Source organism: Drosophila biarmipes, chromosome 2L, assembly GCF_025231255.1.
Source record: "Drosophila biarmipes strain raj3 chromosome 2L, RU_DBia_V1.1, whole genome shotgun sequence".
NCBI classification, from domain to species: Eukaryota; Metazoa; Arthropoda; class Insecta; order Diptera; family Drosophilidae; genus Drosophila; species Drosophila biarmipes.
Genome location: NC_066612.1, coordinates 17,483,207 through 17,505,161, shown reverse-complemented (window position 1 = coordinate 17,505,161; position 21,955 = coordinate 17,483,207). Strand labels below are relative to the sequence as shown.

Here is a 21,955-nt window from a genome sequence, read left to right as displayed (position 1 = left end):
TTTTCATTGGAATACATTTTAATGGAATTTCTGTTTATTTTGTGACAAATCGAAATTTAAGCTCATTATTGATAACAAAATATTATTATTTTATAATATATTCTGTTAAAAATTGCCAGTTTTAATGGAATTAAGAGCTCTGCAATGATTTTTTTCGACTGCCAATGCAACTACAGTGTGCCAATTAGGGTTTTCAGCAATTGCCAAATGTACCATAGTTTAGTGTATCGGCCATACCTACAACAAAAAGTGAACAGCTGGCGAAGTAACGATAATGCTAAAGCTAAGCCTCTGAACTGGTATTTTTTAGCCATCACTTCCGCCTCAGCGGGCAGCGACGTCGACTGCGCAGCGGCGGAGGCAGCTGCCTTTTTTGCGCCTGTGTGCGTGTGAGTGTGCAAAAGCGCTGCATGAATTTGCATAATTTTCGGGACTCAAGGGGGCGTGGTTAATAACAAAATTGAAATGACATTTCGGCGCTCTTCGACAAAGGTTACTTATAGGTGTTATTAATAAGCACATGGAAACAAACCTGTATTGCAGTTTATTCCTGATGCAAAAAAGCTTGAAATGTGAAGTGCCCTCTCTTCGTTGTATGCGTTTTTCGGCCGAGTGTCGGTGTTTTTGGAGCAACTTCACGTCGACTGCATTGCGAAAATAATTATGTTTGCCGTTGCAGTTTTTTTGTTTTTGTTTTCTTCCCTCCTCTTTGCGGCACTCTTTTTTGCCGCCTTTTCTGCTGATGCTTTCAAACAAACCAGCGCACACACACTCATGCAAAAGGCGGCATGCAATTATGCTAATGCGGCTGTTTGCGACACTTTTCTCAGCTTTTTGGCCCACACCGCACAAAACTGATTTCGCAGCTGGCCCCCAATAAAATTGGCCACAGAACGGGGCGAGTTAGCAAACAACACACACAATTCAATGCTGTGAGTCAAAAACCGCGTCCGTGTCAGAACGCGTCAAGAACTAGGGCTGGGGGAACCATCGCGGCGTCATCGATAGCTCGACGAGACATCGATAGTTTTCGCCGTGCTTAGAATAATTTAAGCTTATTAAGAAAGGTCACAAAGAATAAATGATTTTTATTGGTTTATTTGAAATATATATACATTTTTAAAATAGTTTCCTTATTAAAATAAAGGGGGAAGGAATAACAAATATTAAAGACAAAGGCGAATTACTGTTATATGAAATTAAACGATTATCAAGTATCAACAAAACTTAGTTTTTCCTTTTTTTTATTAAAATATTAGTTTATAAATATATTTCAAATTTAATTTCTACTTAAATAAACATTTTTGGCTATTTATAGCTATCAGCTAATTTTATGTTTTTCAATAATAGCTATTTTTAGCTATTTTAGGCAAACAATCGATAGGCTGAACATCGATTGCAACGGCATGTGCCTTGCACGTTTTTTGTAAACAAACGAGCAGATCATTAATTTCGTTATTTAAAATGGGAGCGATAGCAGAGGTTCTTACAAGAAGACTATTCAATGTGAATATATACTAACAATTAATAATTCACCAGCTGGCTGGCGATGAGAAGAACGGCGAGGGATCGCGGACGTTTGTGTTCTCCAACGAGGGCCACACGCTGGGAAATGCGCTGAAAACCATTATAGCCCGCTACCCGGAGGTCGATTTCTGTGGCTACACCATTCCCCATCCCACCGAGCAGAAGCTGCACTTCCGCATCCAATCCCATCGAGACAGGGCCGTCGACATACTCAAACGGGGGCTGGAGGATCTGGAGGGACTGTGCGATCACACAATCGTCACTTTCGAAAGCGAGATGTCCAAGTTTAATGCCGTGAAGGTGGAGAATACATGAGGGTTGATAATAATATAGACTACTACTAACTAGACAACGCTGCGCGCCTTTTTGGGATCGTAGTTGGGCTTGCGGAGGTGATGGTAGTTGGGCAGGACCTTGCGCAAAAAGTCTATTTGCAGCGTCTGCGATCCCTGTTTATCGATGGCCTCGCGCTGCAGTCCCTGCTCGCCATAGACAATGGTGTTCTCCGGCAGCAGTTGACTGGTGTGGATCTTAATTCCGGCCCCCACCACACAGCCACTGGAAACGGTGACTCCACGGCCCACAAAGCACTTGCTTTCGAACACGTTCTTGTCGCCGATCCGGGAGGCCTCCACTTGGCAACCCACTTCGAAAACATTGTGGGTGCCAATGCTCAGGATGTTGTTGACATCCCACACTGCCCCCGGTTCCAAGCGGTGGGCTATGGTCGCATACTCCTCGATGATGCAGTTTTCCCCGATTATCACGGGTCCAGCGTCGGCGATGACGGTGGCACTCGGATGAACCACACAGCCCGACGAGAAGGTGATGTCACCGCGCAGGTTGCTCTCCTCGCAGACCACGGCCTTGGGAAGGATTTTGATCCTGTTGGGAGAGGTTTGACCTTAAGTAGTTTCCTTTTTTTAGGTTTCCCTATAGCGCAAATCACCTGTTCTCCGGGGCCATTTTGCTATTTTCCAAATTGTTTACGTTTTCTTCCCCAGGTAAAATGTGCTAAATAATACCAGCTATAATTATCGATAGGTAGGAAATACTCTGGCTTTGACAATATTTTATAGATAAAGCTAACTATTGTTTAGGCACAGGAAAAAATCAAGATTAAAAAATCTTTAAAAGGTTAAAAGTAATAACCGAAATTCTGTATAAATTACTTCTCCCAAGTAATCTGATGATTTCATTATTTATTCTTCTCCTTATCAACAAAATGTTGGAGAAAATGGTAATTAGTCTCTTAATTTGATAAACGGTTGTTATTATCCCTAATTGGTATTATTAGTTTTATAAAAACCAAAGAGTTGATTATGACTTAGGGTTTTTTTAAATATCTGTTTCGTTAGTCTTAGGCTGTTCAAAATTAGCGCGCAAGGTTGAAAGCATAGCTATTTATAGCTTTAGCTGGCAATCGGTGTCTTGCAACACTGGCTGCCAATCGGTCTATCGAGTATCCGGCGTAGAGTATCGTTCGGCGAGTGGAAGCTGATGCAATTTTGTGAATATTTAAGGGATTTAAGGCCAGTTCTCAGTAAAATCTTAGTCACAAATCAATCAAGATGCCCGCCGACCAGTTGGCTGAGTTAAGCTTGGGTAAGAATGTCGCTTGTCAGTGAAACAAGAGGACAACGAGTCGTCCACGTTGCCAGTCGGCCGAAAGTATCGATCTATAATGTGCAATATTTACATATATGTACGACCATGTGCAGGTGCTATCTTCACGTCGGAAAAGAAGGGCAGCGATGAGTCGGGCGATGGCAGTGAGTCAAAGCCCTTCAAGACCATCCTGCAGGCGATGCGTCACGCCGGCAAGGAGCCCTTCCCCACCATCTACGTGGACAGCAAGGATCCCAATGCAGCGGAGCCCTTTGAAGTGGCTGCCAAGTCGCAGCTGAAGAAGATCCAGAAGCTGTTCGTCCGGGAGTCGCACAAGAACGCCGAGAAGCAGCAACGCGAGGCGGACGACGCGGAGAAGCGCCAGCAGAATCTGGAGGAGGCGCGCAAGGTCAAGATCTCGGAGGACCCCAGCCTGCCGGTGGCCCGCAAAATTCGCATCCTCGAGGGCACTGCCAACCGGGATTCGCGTGTCAAGATCTACGGCTGGGTGCATCGCCTGCGGCGTCAGGGCAAGTCCCTGATCTTCATCACCCTGCGCGACGGCACCGGTTTCCTGCAGTGTGTGCTCAACGATCAGCTCTGCCAGACCTACGATGCCCTCACCCTGAGCACGGAGAGCTCTGTGGTGCTGTTCGGCACACTCAAGTTGGTGCCAGAAGGCAAGACCGCTCCTGGCGGCCATGAACTCAACGTGGACTACTGGGAACTGATTGGTCTGGCTCCGCCCGGCGGTGCCGATGCCATTCTCAACGAGGAAGCCCAGCCCGATGTGCAGCTGGACAACCGGCACATCATGATCCGTGGCGAGAACACCTCAAAGGTGCTCAAGATGCGATCGGTGGTGACGCAAGCATTCCGTGCCCACTACGAGGCGCGGGGCTACAACGAGGTGACGCCCCCGACTCTGGTGCAAACCCAGGTGGAAGGAGGCTCCACTCTTTTCAAGCTGCAGTACTTCGGCGAGGAGGCCTACCTCACCCAGAGCTCGCAGCTGTATCTGGAGACCTGCCTGCCAGCCTTGGGCGATGTCTTCACAATTTCCCAGAGCTACCGCGCGGAGCAGAGTCGCACCCGCCGGCATTTGGCTGAATACTCACACGTCGAAGCCGAGTGTCCCTTCATCACGTTCGATGATCTGCTGGACCGTCTGGAGGATCTGGTCTGCGATGTGGTGGACCGCGTTCTGAAATCCCCGTGGGGCTACTTGGTCAAGGAGCTTAACCCCGACTTCAAGCCGCCACAGAAGCCATTCCGTCGCATGAACTACGAAGATGCCATCAACTGGCTGAAGGAGAACAACGTGACCAAGGACGATGGCACCTTCTACGAGTTCGGCGAGGACATTCCCGAGGCTCCGGAGCGCAAGATGACCGACACCATCAATGAACCCATTATGCTGTGCCGTTTCCCGGCGGAGATCAAGTCCTTCTACATGCAGCGCTGCAAGGAGGACCAGCGTTTGACCGAAAGCGTGGACGTGCTGCTTCCAAACGTGGGCGAGATTGTGGGTGGATCGATGAGGATCTACGACAGCGAGGAGTTGCTCAAGGGCTACGCCCGCGAAGGCATCGACCCTAAGCCCTACTACTGGTACACTGACCAGCGCATCTACGGAACTTTGCCCCACGGCGGCTATGGTTTGGGACTGGAGCGCTTCCTCTGCTGGCTGCTCAACCGCTACCACATTCGGGAGGTCTGCCTGTACCCTCGATTCCTCGACAGATGCAAGCCCTAAGCAGTGGAAGAGGAGCTCCTCCATTCAGCCAGCATTTACAACAGTTGGATAATTTGCATAATTTTAGCTTCAGCTATTCAGAATAAAATTTATTATACTACTCTGTATAACAACTATCCAAGAATAAAGGCCGCGCCTGCGCTTCATTGAAATGAATTAAAATGAACTAATACATCGAACGACAAGTTTTCTTTTCTTAAATGTTAAGTTTATTCACAATCTTATGCTACACTCATTTCAGTCTGTGGTCGACTCAGCTTGTGATGTTATCAAAGAGCTGCTCGATGTCGTTGTCTACGAATTGCTCCGTGTTGTTCATGGCCTGCGACTCGTCCAGCTCCATATCCTCCTCCTGCGTCTCCTCCTCCTGCGTTTCCTCGTCCTCGGGCTCGTCTTCCTCCTCTTCGTCGGCTTGGGTAACCGCCTCCACCTCGGCTGTGAGGTTCTCCTTGCGGTAATGATTGCGCAGGAGTTCGCTAATGCTGGCACAGACAATCTGCCGCACCTGAGCATCGAATCCCGGTGGCAGCCACCCAGTCCGCTCATTACACACGGCTCCGGTAAGCGGTGTGGGAATCTTCTCCAGCATTTCCTGGATCTTCGGCATTCGGACGTCGCAGTAGCGCAGCATGCACTGCCGAGAGCGTGGCAGTTTGTGCTCATCGAGGTAGGGATAGTCAATGTCCTGGACCAGGTCGGAGACGCGATCTTCGATGGGGGCGAAGGGCACATTCGCAGCCCTTCGCTGCTTCACGAACTTCTTGGCATACACGAATTCCGAGAGGCCTGTGCTGAATCGCAGCCGAAAGTCGAAGGTCTGGTAGTAGCGACTGTTGAAATCCTTGCGAGGATCGTAGCCAAAGCGCACATACAGAGTCCGCCACGGACCGTTGCTGAAGTAGAACGCCAGCGAAGGTGTGATGCACTTAAGTTTGTCGTTGGTCAACCCGGATTCGTACTGCAGGGCAATCCTGGTCCAGATTGGGCAGTCATCGAACAGCTTCTTGACCAGGGCCAACTGCTCGTCGGAAACGTACTTCACCTTGAGGCGCTTGAGGTTTTGGGAGTCCGCCTGGGTGGGGAAGCTGTCTACCATGTTGAACGAGACCACGCCCTGGTTGTCGTAGGTGGACTTGGACTGCACGCCCAGCACCTCGTGTTGTCCGTCCTCCGAGCCATCGATGCGGTAGGTGCCCGAGTAGACCACGTCCACGTGGGTGAACAGTTCGGGCAGGGCAAACACCTGGTTATGACGTCGTCTGTGAGAAAGTACGACGAGGGTTAAATAAAGTGGGATTATACTTCCCTTAATAATAGTTTATAGAATCTATACAAAAGTAGATCAAGAAGACTAAGACTCACAACCGGAGTTGGAATAGCTTTTTGTAAGCTTTAATTTGAGGATAAGCTGTTTTATTAGAAATTACTCACTTGAAGAAGTCCAAATCGGAGGTGTCCTTCGGCTTTAGCTGATCCAAAGCGTAGGTGAGCTCCTGGGCAGCATTTGCATTGTCACTCCTGGGAGTCGCCCAAAGAGGGAGGTATTGAAAATCACACAGCGCTGAAGTTGGAGATACATTAGCATAGGTATCCTTTCGTAAATCCCAAACTAAACTCACTCTCGAAGGTGAAACTCCTGCTGCAGTGGCCCAAAACGCGGACAAAGTATTCCGGAGGCCGCTGCTTGTCCTTTTTGTGGCGCCTCACGGTTATGGAGAGCAGGACACCGGTTTTATCCGTGCAATCCCCAAAAGTGGGTTTGTTGTAGGGATTCTCCGGGTGGAAGTGCAGTGCCAGGCGCTTTACTTCATCGCCAAGCACCTGGAGAGTGGGTACAGGTGGTCAGCAAAGCAGGCCAAACCAACATGGCTATACCAACCTTGGACACATTGATGATGCCGCCCAGAGTGGCTATCATCCGATCAGGGTTCACCACCCTGCCGGGATACTCGATCAACTCGTATTCCTTGCGCGGATTAAAACTCAACTGGCGCGACATGGTCCGAAATTGAGGTGAGTTGTGGACTGAAATCAGCTGTCAGGCGAACGGTGATGGCAGCTAGTTCTAGCTGAAGGCGTTGAAACGGGTAAAAGTAGCTATCAAACGGGTAAAAATAGGTGGATTATATTTTCAATAACAATTATATATATATACATGTGTGTCCGCCAAAATAATTTAGATTTATAAAAAAATTAGGGCAAAAAATAAAAATAAAATTGTCAAAGAGCTAAGTGTGGTTGTGTATTCAAAAATTTACCTTAATTTGTAATGTATTTGTATGGTTTTGATAACTACAAAATAGCTAGATTTTCCGCTAGGCCTGGCAGCACTGCTTGTTATCGAATTACCTATCGGAGCCGGCTTCATTTGTTTATTTATTGCTGAAACTTTGGAAAATGTCGGGTAAAAACAGGAAGCGCACGGCCAGCAGCAGCAGCAGCGCCGAGGAGCCGGACAGCGAGGAGGAGTCGCGCCTGAAGGATCTGCAGGAGCGCGATGCGTTCGCCAGCAGGCTCAAGCAGCGCGACGATGACCGCACGCGCAAGGTGGTGGAGTCCACCGGCGGACGCAAGGCCATCGATGAGGCCGCCAAGCGGCTGAAGCTGGAGCACGAGGATCGGGACAAGATCGTGCCCCACCTGCGCATCCAGTCGCGTCGCCAGTACTTGGAGAAGCGCAAGGACGACAAGGTGGCCGAACTGGAGGCCGACATCCTGGACGATGAATACCTCTTCGATGAGAGCGTGTAGGCCCATTGCTCTATCAACTATCTTTAACGCACTAACCCTGGATTTCTTTAAGGCTAACCAAACGGGAGAAGGAGGAGCGCCAGTACAAGAAGCAACTGTTGAACATTGCCAAGGAGCATGAAAAGGCGAGGGAACTGGAGCGCATTCAGCGTTATCATATGCCACAGGACTTGAAGAAGGGCGAGCGGTGTAAGTGAGCTAAGACCTATATTGATAAATTGTAATCACATCCTATTCTTAAGCCGAGTATGTTGAGGTGGATGACTTCGAGAAGCAACCCAACTCAGAGCAGAAGAAATGGGAGGCGGAGCAGTTGGCCTCGGCGCGTTTCCAGTTCGGTGCCAAGGATGTAAAGGCGGAGGAGGAGTACGAGTTGCTCCTCGACGACCAGATTGACTTCATCCAAGCTCTCACGCTGGACGGAAGTCGCGAAAAATCCTCAAGCCGGCAGCCGGAACTCACGGAGAAGGAGCGTAAACGTTTGACGTTGGAAGAGACCAGACGATCGCTGCCCGTATATCCCTTTAAGGACGATCTAATAGCTGCTGTGAAGGAGCACCAGGTGCTCATCATCGAAGGCGAAACGGGATCGGGAAAAACAACCCAGGTGCCGCAGTATCTGGTCGAGGCCGGCTTCACCAAGGACAAGAAGATGATTGGGTGCACACAACCGCGTCGAGTTGCCGCCATGTCGGTGGCAGCGCGTGTGGCCGAGGAAATGGGCGTGAAGCTGGGCAACGAGGTGGGCTACAGCATCCGTTTCGAGGACTGCACCTCAGATCGCACCATTCTCAAGTACATGACTGATGGTACACTGCATCGAGAGTTCCTCTCGGAACCGGATCTGGCCTCCTACAGTGTCATGATCATCGACGAGGCTCACGAGCGCACACTGCACACGGACATCTTGTTCGGCCTGGTCAAGGATATTGCGCGATTTAGGCCCGAGCTGAAGCTGCTTATTTCCAGTGCCACTCTAGATGCGGATAAGTTCTCCGCTTTCTTCGATGATGCCCCCATCTTTCGGATACCCGGTCGCCGCTATCCAGTGGACATCTTCTACACCAAGGCCCCGGAGGCAGACTACATCGATGCGTGCTGCGTTTCAGTTCTGCAGATTCATGCCACCCAGCCGTTGGGCGATATTTTAGTGTTTCTCACGGGCCAGGATGAGATCGAAACTTGCCAGGAGGTTTTGCAGGATCGCGTTAAGCGACTGGGCTCCAAAATACGCGAGCTGATCGTCATTCCCGTCTATGCCAATCTTCCGAGTGATATGCAGGCCAAAATCTTTGAGCCAACTCCGCCGAACGCCCGGAAAGTTATCCTGGCCACGAATATCGCGGAGACCTCGCTGACCATCGATAATATCATATATGTGATTGATCCTGGTTTCGCCAAGCAGAATAATTTCAATTCCCGTACCGGCATGGAATCGCTGATGGTAGTGCCCATTTCGAAGGCCTCCGCAAATCAGCGAGCGGGCCGAGCGGGACGCACTGCACCTGGAAAGTGCTTCCGCTTATACACGGCATGGGCGTACAAGCACGAACTGGAGGATAACACAGTTCCGGAGATACAGCGCATTAATTTGGGCAACGCGGTGCTGATGCTTAAGGCCCTGGGTATCAACGATCTAATACACTTTGACTTCCTGGACCCTCCGCCGCACGAGACGCTGGTGCTGGCTTTGGAGCAGCTGTACGCCCTGGGTGCTCTGAATCATCATGGAGAGCTGACCAAGCTGGGCAGACGAATGGCCGAGTTTCCAGTGGATCCCATGATGGGCAAGATGCTGCTGGCAAGTGAAAAGTAAGTAATTTTAAATACGCATGGGTAACTTTTTGAATATCCCATCTTACTCCCATCTTTTACCCTTTTAAGATACAAATGCTCCGAGGAAATGGTGACCATTGCGGCCATGCTCTCCGTGAACAGCGCCATCTTCTACAGACCCAAGGACAAAATCATTCACGCAGACACTGCGCGCAAGAACTTCAATCACATGCACGGCGATCACCTGAGCCTGCTGCAGGTGTACAACCAGTGGGCGGAGACGGATTACAGCACGCAGTGGTGCTACGAGAACTTCATCCAGTACAGGTCCATGAAGCGGGCTCGAGATGTGCGGGAACAGCTGGTGGGGCTCATGCAGCGTGTGGAGATCGACATGGTCAGCTGCCTGCCAGAGACTGTAAATGTTCGCAAGGCAGCCACCGCCGGGTATTTCTACCATGTGGCGCGTCTCTCCAAGGGAGGTCACTACAAGACGATCAAGCACAATCAAACGGTGATGATACATCCGAATTCTTCGCTCTTCGAGGAGCTGCCTCGGTGGGTGCTCTACCACGAGCTGGTGTTCACCTCCAAGGAGTACATGCGTCAGGTCATCGAGATCGAGAGCAAGTGGCTGCTGGAGGTGGCTCCGCACTATTATAAGGCCAAGGAGCTGGAGGATTCAACGAATAAGAAGATGCCAAAGGTCGCCGGGCGGGCTGAAATGGCGCATTAAATGGGGGGTTACTAGTTTCAAATTAAAAACAACTTATTTTGTTCCCAATTTTAAGAATGGTTTTTGATATTTTACAAAGCAAAAATTATAATTGGTTTTTTAATATTTCCGCTTAGATGAAACATTTATCGATAATCCTTAAGATGGTTCGGTGGCGCCATCTATGTGTCACGTCGAGAGCCATATCTACTACATAACGAAGTCATCGATAAGTGCTGGCGCCCTGTCAACTCTGTTTTATCGATAACAGTTGCCGTGCGGTTGGATTTTCGTGTTTTGTATTTCAAAGGGCAAAATTGCACAATAATTCAATTTAATTGAAACCAAAAAGCTTTAACAAGTAAGTTTGCAGGAGGCCCAACCTTTCTGCATTGGAAGACCCACTGAACTGGTTATAAAAACACATAAACAGCACGTTGTGCCCTGGTCATGACGATCTAACCTAAAAAGCTGATGAAATTTCCAAGTCCAGTCGGCTTTTTATTTACATACATAGTTGTAGGACAGTGACTAAATACCTTACGTTTTGTTCTTTCCGTAGATAATGGCTGCTCAGTTCTTCAATCGCATCGGCCAAATGGGCCTTGGAGTGGCCGTCTTGGGCGGCGTTGTCAACTCGGCGTTATATAATGTGGAGGGAGGCCACCGGGCGGTCATCTTCGATCGCTTCACCGGCATCAAGGAGAACGTGGTGGGCGAGGGCACCCACTTCTTCATCCCCTGGGTGCAGCGGCCCATCATCTTCGACATCCGTTCGCAGCCCCGCAACGTTCCCGTCATCACCGGCAGCAAGGATCTGCAGAATGTCAACATCACGCTCCGCATCCTTTACCGCCCCATTCCCGACCAGCTGCCCAAGATCTACACGATCCTCGGCCAGGACTACGATGAGCGTGTCCTGCCCTCCATCGCTCCTGAGGTGCTGAAGGCTGTGGTCGCTCAATTCGATGCCGGCGAACTGATCACCCAGCGTGAGGTGGGTAGCAGCAAGGGGGATTTCTTCATTTATTGGCTGAAATTAGGGATCTTAGAACTGGGGAATGGGTTCTGCAATATGTACAGCTGCCACTGCTTTCTTCATTATTTTGTTAGTGAGAACTTTTTAAAAGGGGAACATAGTCGGATTAAATCCTTGATATTTTATAATATTTTCAGTATCAGTCTGTCAAAATTAGATTTCAAAGATAACCGTACTGTATAAACTTGTTTAACCCCTATTAAATATGTGGTCCCCCTTGCAGATGGTTTCGCAGCGCGTTTCCCAGGAGTTGACCGTCCGTGCCAAGCAGTTCGGCTTCATTCTGGACGACATCTCGCTCACACACTTGACCTTTGGTCGGGAGTTCACGCTGGCCGTTGAGATGAAGCAGGTGGCCCAGCAGGAGGCTGAGAAGGCCCGCTTCGTCGTGGAGAAGGCCGAGCAGCAAAAGCTGGCCTCCATCATTTCCGCGGAGGGTGACGCCGAAGCCGCCGGCCTGCTGGCCAAGTCGTTCGGCGAGGCCGGCGACGGTCTGGTGGAGCTGCGACGTATCGAGGCCGCCGAGGACATCGCCTACCAGCTATCCAGGTCGCGCGGAGTCGCCTACTTGCCCAGCGGACAGAGCACGCTGCTCAATCTGCCATCCACCATCGCGCAGTAGCTGGATGCATCTAGTTCCGTTAAGTTGTAACTACCTATAGCATTTACTAAGTACTTTTCGATTTTGTTTCTGCTGAAATATGCACTACTCTAATGCGTTCGCCCGACTGACTGGAGAATATTAAGCGAAACAACCAAAATTTGTCTCATGTAATCGGTTTTTCCATTTTCTTCCCGATCGGGTTCAAAGTCCGGTCGCAGTGCGCGCTCCAAAAGCGGCTCAACTTTTGTTGTTTCCGTTTGGGTCGTTTTAGTGCGCGTGCTGCTAAATTGGGTCCTTAAGATCTGCATCTGGCTAAGACAACTCCAGTGTATAAAAGAAACACAGACCACAAGAAAATTTCATTACGAAAAAACAATAAATAATAAACCCTACTTGAGTTGCTTTTTCAATACGGTTTAACCATTTTGTAATGGCTGTTACAAGTATGTGTCTTAGCAATTAGAAAACCTACGACAGCGGCTGCGACCTAAATTGTGCAGCTTTGACTAAACCAGTAACATTCTAATTCTAATTCTCGGAACAAAAACAAGGTCTATATATGAAATGTGAAATAAAATACATTTTACTATTCTCTCTATCACATGAAGGGAAGTTTTTCCGTCTCTAAAAAATACTTATATTCTTAATCAGTATCACTAGCTGAGTGGATCTAGCCATGCCGTCTATTAGGTTCGAAAAGCTTGCCTCTACCCACTAATAGTATGTGCTTAAGGTTTAACGATTATTTCACACTGCTCGCTAAATTGGTGTGATGACAACAACCAATCTGTCACAGGGACATTGCTAGTTTGACTTAGGAAGTAGTCCCGATCATATTAAGAAGAAAATAATAGCACCGCTTCGCCAGAGATTTTTTATAGCCAAAAAAAAATATACGGAAAGGATTGTCAACAATGATAATGATAGTGCCTGCGCTGCTATCATCAACAATTCATTGATGACAGATCCTAGGCTGTCAACTATTCATCGATGATATCGCCTATCCTGTATTTAACAAATCATCGTTGAAATGATTTAAAAATTCTTAGATGACACCAACAATTCATATATGAATTGGGAATTTATATGTTCCGAGGCCTCAACGTCCATACGGACAGATGGAAAGACCAATGGAAAGATGAAATGACGGTGCCTTGTTATAAACAATTTATTGATGACAGATTTTGAAGTTCAATTTGCTGTTGCTTTTTCCATGTTGAACTGTGACAAAATAACAACTCTAGCTTCGCAGAATTTTGAATAAATAGGTGGTTTTATTGTGAAGACGTTACCATATATTTTACAAAATCTCCGAATTTTGCTTAAGTGGTTTTTAAATCAAAAAACTGTCTATACATTTACTATATGTATAATGTACATATGTTTTAAGGCGGGAGGCTTGCATCACCACATTTATACATACATTTTCACTTTTACACTTTCCCCGCTTTTTTTCCAAACCAATTGCAAGAATTAAAAACAAAACTGGATTTAAGGGCTGTAATTGAATTCCTACAAAGTAAGTGGGCCTGACCAAATGTAATAGTCTGTTATGTTTATCAGGCTGCACAAAGGCTTCCTGTGCGGAAGTCAAGAGATAACTCTCCTGCTCAGATAGAACCGACCTATGCGTAGGCCACGGATAAGACCAGAATAAGAATATCACTTAAGTCTCCTAGCAGGTACTTAGAAATTTGATTTTAATGGAATGTCAATCACCATATCATAGCTGGAAAGGAAGTTGAAATACCATATATTGTATTTGTTGGGAAGAATGCTACCTGATCAGGGGAGATCCTTACGTGATAATTAAAGGAATAAACATATTATAGATTTACTGATTCACAGTTTTGATTCTAGAATACACTTTCCATAGGAATTTATTAGTTTTGTTAATACCAGCGCTCACAGAAGCCCAGAAACTTTTAAAAAAGTGTAAATGCGATTTTCTTTTGTTACTTATACCTATGTTTGTATCTATTTAATTGCTGGCTATTAAATATTAAGGCCATTTTCCTGCTTGCAGATCTCCATCAAACTTACTTTACTTGAGTATGGGGTATCTGATAGTCTTATTTGCTTTTCCCATGAAATTAGCTTCCTAAAACTACATCGATTTTTATTATTAGTTTTTAAATTTGTTGTGATTTTTAGACTCATTGTGGACAAAATTTCTTTTGATTTACTTTTCAATTGGCAAACATCTATTAATTAATTTTAGTATTTTTGACAAAAGTTACGTAACGTTTGTAAAATCGCCTGAGACTTACAAAAATAAGAAGTTGATTAATAACTTTTTTACTAATAGTCTTATCGGTCACCATTAAGTACTGCCCTTCTAAGTTCTGCAGAATGATGCCGACAAAATATTCCACAGCTTATCTCCGTCTTCACCTCTTCTGCTTGGTTATGCAATCCCCCTCTCGAAGGCGCCATTCGACCCCCATAAACGGCACGGTCTACTCTTTATTCGCAACTCAAGTCGGCCATAAATCAAATTGTAGTATTCCTCGCCCCAATCGACCCGAGCCCCAGCCACCCGTAAGGAATCACCATGTGGGTGGCTGGGAGTTCCGGGAGGCTGGTGGCTGGGTGGTTGGGTGGCTGGGTGGTGCACCCAACGCATTAACATCGAAAGCAGAGCCGTTGGCATGGCATATAAATCTGTTGATTCAGTCAAGTGATTTGCCAAAGTGGCTTCGTTGAAATGTCAGGCACACACACTTCCGACGCACTCAGCAACAGTTGGCACGCCCGCAGGACCCTCAGCAACCACACACGGAGAAAAATCTATGTTATAATAATAACATTTAATTATATAAAATTATACAAATTTATATTTTATTTATTTTGGGATACGAGTGTGATTTGAACGGTGAACACATATAATGTATTTTAAATTTAATTAATTTTAATTTAATTTAATAAAACAAATCTAGCTTACATTTTTTTTCCCTGTGTAAATTCTATAATTAACTTAATGATGCAAAATCATTTACGAGCTGAACTTGCTTTTCATTTTTAAAACGAAAGATTGAGTAAAAAAAATATTTAAGTTTGATGTTGATTTAACTGGGTTTCAACGCGGTTTTTACAATATATTTAATAATATTTATTTATTTCATCTTGAATTTAATTTTGCTTCGTACATTTTTAAATAATTCAAAATACATGCATTCCAAATTTTTTCCCAGTGTAATTCCTATTCACCATTCAAAAGGCTCAGCCTAGCCCACTTCCCCTAGCTCAACGGGAACGTGAGTGAGGATGGGATTATTTGACGTCACAAGCCCATGAGCGGTTCAAAACCACGTCATATATGATGCTCGGAGAACCGGTTCCCCAGAGGCGCGTAAGCGTGCCATTCGCAGTATAATCCATTTCTTGCCTCTTCTATGAATCTTAATTTGTTTATCTTATTTGCGTGGTTTTTTATTTTCTTCGGGGCTCAAGAAAAACCCTGTCTTGAGTGACTCATTAAGGGGGATTCCTGCCGCGATCGCTCTCTTTTTCTTTGGGGAGCACGTGAGCGGAATAAATATCAATCTGTTTTAATGGGAAATAATGTATATTAAACAAAGAATAAATATTAGACATTATTTTATTCTTATTGCAAGAATGAAAATAAATCAAAATATTAAAAATGTGCTTTATTTTTTTAGCTTAAAAATACATAACAGTGATATTAACGCAAGTATTTAAGCTATGCACTTTTTATTTATTTTTTATTTATAAACCGATGTAGATCGAGTTCCTAAGTTCATGTGATTTTATACAGTACAGAGCACCTGTTCCGGTAACAAGTACTGTCCAGTTGACTGAGTCACGCACAAATGCGTGTTCCGTAAAAATCAGCCAAAACCACCTTTAGAACGTGCGCAAATCCAGTGCAGAATGTATTTTGCAACCCGCCTGCGGAGTTCAGCGGCAGCGGATTTCGGATCGAGGTTGAACCGGTCCTGCGGAGCTGGCAGCGCTGCTGGCCGGGCTTTAAAAGCCTTGGCCAAGAGCGAGCAGCGCTCAGTTAGGAGGCGAACGTCGAGCGCACAGCAGCCCATCGAGCGATTCAAAGCAGAAGACACCCATTGTCGCAGCTAAAAACAGCAGGGCAAACTCAAGTTGGGCACAGATTTAGTTCGGAGCGGAAACAAGGCGCGACAAGTGCAAATAATTAAAGGCAGTTGGCTAAAGTGCACGGTGAGTGGGGTTTTAAGCACCTAGAGTGCTTGGCCAACATAATGAGTGCACGAGGAAGATTCATTTCGGGCTGACGCTGCGTATACGTAATGCGGTTTATGCGTTGCACATTATTCACATCTAAACTGGGCATCTAGCCTTGCTTTGCATTCTTTAGTGCCTAATTTTTCCAACTTTTGGTATCTGCATGTCTGTGTATCTATTAAAATTAGTTTTTGTGTGCTTAGTTGCTGGCAACAAGTCGCCGTCTCAATGCCAACTTGTTTACGCTGTTAAAAAGTGAATTGGGAAAAATAATCCAGTAATAATTAATGCAAGAATATGTGCTTTAAAGGTCTATGCTTGACAGAAGCAACCAAGCGAAGCAAAAAGTGTTTTGATGAAAAACCTTCATTTTAAAAATATTTGAAATAATTAATATTTTAGTTAAATTTTTCCACTTAGTGTAATAGCTAATCATAAGCACTAACAAAAAATAGCTCATAAGGTCCCTTTTAATAACCCCATTTGTCCCTTCCTATCAGCACTTACATATCTATTGGTTCCATTATAAAACCCTGATCAGACTGAAAATAAGACGGTTGTTAGTCAGAAGAGCTATATTCACTTTACTTTACATTTATAGTGTAATAAATAGTTTAGTACATTGTTTTCTTGCGCCCAGCTCAAGCACTTGCTATAAAAATCGCAACTTCTACTGATAAGCACCATCTAAAAATACCTCACAAGCACCCTCCTAATAATCGCACCTGTTCCCCCCTATCAGCACTAGTTGTTTGACTCCATTATAAAACCCTGATCGCACTAAAAATGAGCAAGTTGCCGACTAATAACACTAACCCACCGAAACAAAGTAATGGTAATGGTAAAGCTAACACTTTGGAAGATAAACTGGATGCGAAGGTTTCGGTATGTCTATAGGGCTTAGCACAACCAGCGAAAGATCCATATTGACCCACTTATTTTAACCACTCTTAAGATCGACATGGAGGCGCCCGAGTTCAAGGACTTCGCCAAGACAATGGTGGACTTCATAGCCGAATATTTGGAGAACATACGCGACAGGTAAGCGAGTGAATGAGTGCTCCCAATTAGCTTAAATTAACCCGATTTGTCGCGCTCGCTACATATAGATTTTATTTATATGGAATCTGTTGCTTGACCTCACGCCTTGCGCTTGATTTGAAAGTTCGTTCTGTTCGATTCCGGGCAAGTGAATGACATTTCGCACACGTTCGAGCATTAGTCATGGGAAAGTCGCTCCGATCGGACCTTTGCTTTGTTGAATATACCCTATATATATTTATAGAGGCTTTCGAGCGGCCTTCCACTCAGCTCTAATGCCAAGTACTTTCACAGCTTGCTGTTGTTGCCCGAGGGCCTAAAACTAATTAATTATTGCGGCATTAAAAAGGTTTTGTAAAGTTGGCGTGTCAAGGTCGATTTTTGTGTAGATATAATTGTGCCCCAGACACCTTGGGCAACAACGACTGGAGTTTCGCTATTCTTGGGCAATTCTAACGGTCTGGTTTCCATCACCTTGAAAACCCGAGCCCGTAATGTAATCAATTTGTTGCATTGTTTCACAAAGAACACCTGCATCGATTGCTGAAAGTATTAATTTATAAACAGGTTCTTAAAAATCAACTTTTACTAATGAGTATGAGTAAATATTATGATTGAATTAATTTGTATAGGAAAGTTTTCTCACTTTTGTTTTCTTAAAATTACATTTATATCAAGATGCTCTAAGTCTCTTATAGGTTTCATATTACATATTTTAAAGAAATATATTAATTTCTAATTATTTGTTCTCATCCCCTGAGAGTTTACTCTTAATTGGAATAGAAGTGAGATAAAATTCCATCTTATCTGCTATTGCTTTCTTTATCCCTTCCGTTTAGTTTTTTAAGATGCCCTACATCCTTTTGATGTTTCAGAGTTCTATATTAAAACGTTCATTATATATATACTCATCTTAGTCTTCTTTTTCTAAGCCCCTGAGATTTTTCTCTGAATTTAAACAGAAGAAAATAAAATCCCATCGTTATCAGCTCTCGCTCTCTCATCCTTTCCGTTAGCACTTTGCTACATATTGCTATTGATTTTTATGGCCACTGGCAACAAGTGGAGGATGCTGCTCCTCCTCCTCCCCCCCTGCCCGATTGCTTTGTGGGGTAACTGAGTTTCGCAGTCAATTAGCAGGCAGCTCTTCTTGAATGGGCCAAATTGAATCGAGATGCTAATGCAATTATCCTTCTTACAGGCGCGTTCTGCCCGAAGTGAAGCCCGGGTACCTGAAGCCCCTCATCCCGGACGCGGCGCCCGAGAAGCCGGAGAAGTGGCAGGATGTGATGGAGGACATCGAACGGGTCATCATGCCGGGAGTGACCCACTGGCACAGTCCCAAGTTCCACGCCTACTTCCCCACGGCCAACTCCTATCCGGCGATTGTGGCCGACATGCTGAGTGGTGCGATTGCCTGCATCGGATTCACCTGGATCGCCAGTCCCGCGTGCACGGAACTGGAAGTGGTCATGATGGATTGGCTGGGCAAGATGCTGGACCTGCCCGTCGAATTCCTGGCCTGCTCGGGTGGCAAGGGAGGCGGTGTCATTCAGGGAACGGCCAGTGAGTCCACACTGGTTGCCCTCCTGGGAGCCAAGGCCAAAAAGATCAAGGAAGTGAAGGAGCAGCACCCGGAGTGGGATGAAAACACCATCCTCGCCAAACTGGTGGGCTACTGCTCTGATCAAGCCCACTCCTCCGTGGAAAGGGCTGGCCTTCTGGGTGGTGTAAAGCTCCGCTCGGTGCCCTCGGAAAACCTCCGGATGCGTGGGGCTGCCTTGGAAAAGGCCATCCAAGAGGATCTGGCCAAGGGTTTGATTCCCTTCTATGCCGTTGTCACCCTGGGCACCACCAACACCTGCGCCTTCGACCGTCTGGATGAGTGCGGACTTGTGGGCAACAAGCACAACGTGTGGATCCACGTGGATGCCGCCTATGCCGGATCCGGTTTTATCTGTCCCGAATACCGTCACCTGATGAAGGGCATCGAACAAGCAGATTCCTTCAACTTTAACCCACACAAATGGATGCTGGTGAACTTCGACTGCTCGGCCATGTGGCTAAAGGACCCCAGTTGGGTGGTCAACGCCTTCAATGTGGATCCTCTTTACCTAAAGCACGATATGCAGGGATCAGCCCCGGACTACCGCCACTGGCAAATCCCACTGGGACGTCGTTTCCGCGCCCTGAAGCTCTGGTTTGTCCTGCGGCTCTACGGTGTGGAGAACCTCCAGGCACACATCCGTAGGCATTGCAAGTTTGCTCAGCAATTCGCTGATCTCTGCGTGGCGGATTCCAGATTTGAGCTGGCCGCCGAGGTTAATATGGGACTGGTCTGTTTCCGTTTGAAGGGCAACAACGAGCAGAATGAAGCTCTCCTCAAGCGCATCAATGGACGCGGCAACATCCACATGGTTCCGGCCAAGACCAATGATGTGTACTTCCTGCGAATGGCCCTTTGTTCTCGGTTCACCCGGTCGGAGGACATGGAGTACTCCTGGAACGAGGTCAGCGCCGCTGCTGATGAGCTGGAAAAGGAGAAGTAATGTGGTGCTACAAGAGTCTGTTCCGCGTTTTATCTCTAATACAAAATGGACCAAGTTACCACAAGTATTTTATCTTAAAAGTTAGGTATTTCATGGTAACCTTATGAACTTAAGAACGGAATAGACCTCCAACTAGAATTCACTTGCGACATGTTTAGGGAATTTACATCGCAACAAAAGATGGCAGGATTACCGCCTCCATCGCTTCATTAGTCTTTAAGTCTCCTATCATCGTAGTGTTGATGTTGTTAATGCTTTTATTGTTAACGTTCTACGCCTAATTAAAACATATTGTATTCTGCTTAAAAATACATCAAATTGTAACTATAAATTTTGACTAGCAAGTTTCTATGCTGATACTTTGTACAATTTAGGAGCCAATTTTTGAATTTCGATTGTAGTTACACGCGTTGCACGCTATTCAAATAGAAGTCAATGATGCGTTGGGCCTCTCGGATGCCACTGGAGCGGGCGGCATCGATGGTTCCGAAGCCTCTGAGCGAGGTTGCATCCCCAGCAAAGAGTAGACTTGGCGACTTCTCGCCCAGAGGTGCGGCCAACCGCTGGACGTCTCGGGCACTGCTGTTGGTGGAGAAGTATGGACGTCCGCCTAGGTAGCATGCCGATGTGCTCCAGTTGGAGCGCAGCAACTCCTGTGGGTACGGCACGAGGTGATTGCTAATGCAGCGCCTTAGCAAACAAGTGATTTGCTCCAACAGCTTATCGTCGGGCAGCTTTTCAATCTCCTCATAGTAGCCGCCACCCACGTGCACCTCTAACACATGCTGACTGCTGGGCAACTGGCTGATCTCCACCACTTGCTGCGTCCAGTTGCGTTCTGCTTGCTGTTCCAGGGCGGGGTCGAGGACGGTACCCAGTGGTCGCAGATTGCTCTTTAGCCACCGGCTAATGGGCTTCTTGTACGAGAGATATATCTTTAGCGGATTACCAAAGCCAAGGTTTCGTATGGCCTGCATCTTGTCCAGCGGCAGCGTGGGCCGGAACAGTATGCCAGCAAAGCTTTTGAGCACGCCGAGCGGTAAGGTGCAAATGATGTGATCAGCGCTGTACAGACTCCCATCCAAACAGCCCACACTTTTCAGCGACGCAGGTGTCCACTGAATCTGTCCCACTGGCTTCCCGGTCTGCAGCTGCTCCTTGTCCAGCTGCTGTATGAGGTCGTCCACCACATTATCCAGCCCGGTGGGCACATATAGCGGACGCTGATCCTGCTGCACTGGGCACTTGGTTATGTGTTCGATGTTAACGTACTCCAAACAGCAGCCCAGGATGCTGCCGAACTCCTTAAACAACGACTGAAAGATCTTGCGGGCAGCCAGTTGATCCTCCGGTTCTTGGAAAGAGGCACCAATGATGCGATCGCTTTCGGTCCTAAAGTAGTTCATAACATTGTCCAGAGCGTGCAGGTCACCGCCGGATTTAACTCGATCGGAGAGCTTGAAGCCCCAGCAGAGCTGCCGGAACAGGGTGTCTATGAGCTCCACCATGGCTGGTTTGATGTGACCACCTTCCTGCTCAACCTGGACATAGGTGGGTCGCTCTGGCTGCTTTATCTGCTTACCCAAGCCCTCTGTGTTGCGCAGTAGCTCGTATATTGAATCCTGTGACCCATCGATCTTCACCCACTTGGCTCCCAGTTCGCAGTAGGTGTCGCCGAAGCGCTGGGTGTTTATCCTGCCGCCATAGCGATCGGTGGCCTCCAGAACCACGGTGCGCCGGAAACCGTGCGACAGCAGATGCTGGGCAGCCGAGAGTCCGGCGAGACCAGCGCCGATAACCACTATCCGGGCATTCTGGCGAGCAGCCTCGAGGTCCGGGCTGCGGCTTTGGTGGTCCCCGAGGTGATCCGCCTGCAGCACCCGTGCATTGTATAAGCTGCGCCTGCTGGCCAGTTTATAACTGCGGGCAAAGAAAGAAGGGGTTTTAGTTTGTGACGCTCTCCACGAGGTGCATCTGCATTAAATCAACTAGAGCGCCACAGCGGCACTTTACTTACCATTGCATGGCAAGCGGCACTGGTTTGCTGGCGTTCCGAATCTAGCTTTGAATTTGTTTTGTTTACAATTTTGTCGTTTTTCAAAATTTCGTTTTGAGAACTAGAGGTGGCATGCTAAGTTATCGATGTCTGACCTTGGCGTGCCTATCGATTGGTCCCCAGCAATGGTATCGATACTTGAACGGGAGGCGTTGAGGAATGCAGCCACACTTAGCCGCCAAAATTAAACATCATTTAAAAACCATCATAAAAAAAACAGGGACTAGATTTTATTTATTTATTTAACAAATTAAGCTAAGCATACAAAGACTAACTTCATTGCAAAATTACCGATCACTGGCTGCGGTGGCC

General features: G+C 46.7%; 9 protein-coding genes across 10 annotated transcripts in view; 5 read left to right on the top strand and 4 right to left on the bottom strand.

Annotated features, from left to right (window-relative positions):
* Positions 1-978, bottom strand: part of LOC108033632 (brain tumor protein) — a 40,099-nt gene extending 39,121 nt beyond the window's left edge. The window contains exon 1 of the mRNA XM_050885575.1: positions 533-978. The gene's annotated coding sequence lies outside the window, so the exon portion shown is untranslated. The remainder of the gene's footprint in view (positions 1-532) is intronic.
* A 382-nt stretch (positions 979-1,360) lies between these two features.
* Positions 1,361-1,879, top strand: LOC108033634 (probable DNA-directed RNA polymerases I and III subunit RPAC2). The gene is made up of 2 exons (XM_017108052.3): positions 1,361-1,482; positions 1,540-1,879. The coding sequence occupies exons 1-2, from the start codon at positions 1,465-1,467 to the stop codon at positions 1,840-1,842; spliced, it is 321 nt and encodes a 106-aa protein (XP_016963541.1). The 5' UTR covers positions 1,361-1,464; the 3' UTR covers positions 1,843-1,879.
* On the bottom strand, positions 1,791-2,581 carry LOC108033633 (dynactin subunit 6). Its single transcript, XM_017108051.3, has 2 exons — positions 2,477-2,581; positions 1,791-2,412 (listed from the first exon to the last, which is right to left on the bottom strand). Exons 1-2 carry the CDS (start codon positions 2,491-2,493, stop codon positions 1,872-1,874), a joined length of 558 nt encoding a protein of 185 aa, XP_016963540.1. The 5' UTR covers positions 2,494-2,581; the 3' UTR covers positions 1,791-1,871.
* A 384-nt stretch (positions 2,582-2,965) lies between these two features.
* Positions 2,966-5,070, top strand: LOC108034060 (asparagine--tRNA ligase, cytoplasmic). The gene is made up of 2 exons (XM_017108815.3): positions 2,966-3,132; positions 3,249-5,070. The coding sequence occupies exons 1-2, from the start codon at positions 3,099-3,101 to the stop codon at positions 4,889-4,891; spliced, it is 1,677 nt and encodes a 558-aa protein (XP_016964304.1). The 5' UTR covers positions 2,966-3,098; the 3' UTR covers positions 4,892-5,070.
* A 5-nt stretch (positions 5,071-5,075) lies between these two features.
* On the bottom strand, positions 5,076-6,926 carry LOC108034062 (general transcription factor 3C polypeptide 5). Its single transcript, XM_017108816.3, has 4 exons — positions 6,771-6,926; positions 6,511-6,712; positions 6,323-6,452; positions 5,076-6,150 (listed from the first exon to the last, which is right to left on the bottom strand). Exons 1-4 carry the CDS (start codon positions 6,888-6,890, stop codon positions 5,145-5,147), a joined length of 1,458 nt encoding a protein of 485 aa, XP_016964305.1. The 5' UTR covers positions 6,891-6,926; the 3' UTR covers positions 5,076-5,144.
* Positions 6,927-7,241: 315 nt separating this feature from the next.
* Positions 7,242-10,211, top strand: LOC108034191 (pre-mRNA-splicing factor ATP-dependent RNA helicase DHX16). The gene is made up of 4 exons (XM_017109015.3): positions 7,242-7,638; positions 7,695-7,831; positions 7,885-9,454; positions 9,527-10,211. Exons 1-4 carry the CDS (start codon positions 7,289-7,291, stop codon positions 10,152-10,154), a joined length of 2,685 nt encoding a protein of 894 aa, XP_016964504.1. The 5' UTR covers positions 7,242-7,288; the 3' UTR covers positions 10,155-10,211.
* A 168-nt stretch (positions 10,212-10,379) lies between these two features.
* LOC108034285 (protein l(2)37Cc) lies at positions 10,380-12,168 on the top strand. The gene is made up of 3 exons (XM_017109145.3): positions 10,380-10,494; positions 10,696-11,130; positions 11,396-12,168. The coding sequence occupies exons 2-3, from the start codon at positions 10,699-10,701 to the stop codon at positions 11,792-11,794; spliced, it is 831 nt and encodes a 276-aa protein (XP_016964634.1). The 5' UTR covers positions 10,380-10,494; positions 10,696-10,698; the 3' UTR covers positions 11,795-12,168.
* Positions 12,169-15,789: 3,621 nt separating this feature from the next.
* Positions 15,790-19,918, top strand: LOC108033618 (aromatic-L-amino-acid decarboxylase). 2 transcript variants are annotated; one of them, XM_017107981.3, is made up of 3 exons: positions 15,790-15,973; positions 16,953-17,038; positions 18,240-19,918. In XM_017107981.3, exons 2-3 carry the CDS (start codon positions 16,959-16,961, stop codon positions 19,585-19,587), a joined length of 1,428 nt encoding a protein of 475 aa, XP_016963470.1. In that variant the 5' UTR covers positions 15,790-15,973; positions 16,953-16,958; the 3' UTR covers positions 19,588-19,918. The 2 variants fall into 2 exon arrangements, with proteins under 2 accessions (XP_016963470.1, XP_050741491.1); XM_050885534.1 differs by lacking the exon at positions 15,790-15,973 and adding an exon at positions 16,023-16,882.
* Positions 19,822-21,728, bottom strand: LOC108033617 (protein anon-37Cs). The gene is made up of 2 exons (XM_017107980.3): positions 21,605-21,728; positions 19,822-21,507 (listed from the first exon to the last, which is right to left on the bottom strand). The coding sequence occupies exons 1-2, from the start codon at positions 21,610-21,612 to the stop codon at positions 19,989-19,991; spliced, it is 1,527 nt and encodes a 508-aa protein (XP_016963469.1). The 5' UTR covers positions 21,613-21,728; the 3' UTR covers positions 19,822-19,988.
* Between the last annotated feature and the right edge of the window lie 227 nt (positions 21,729-21,955).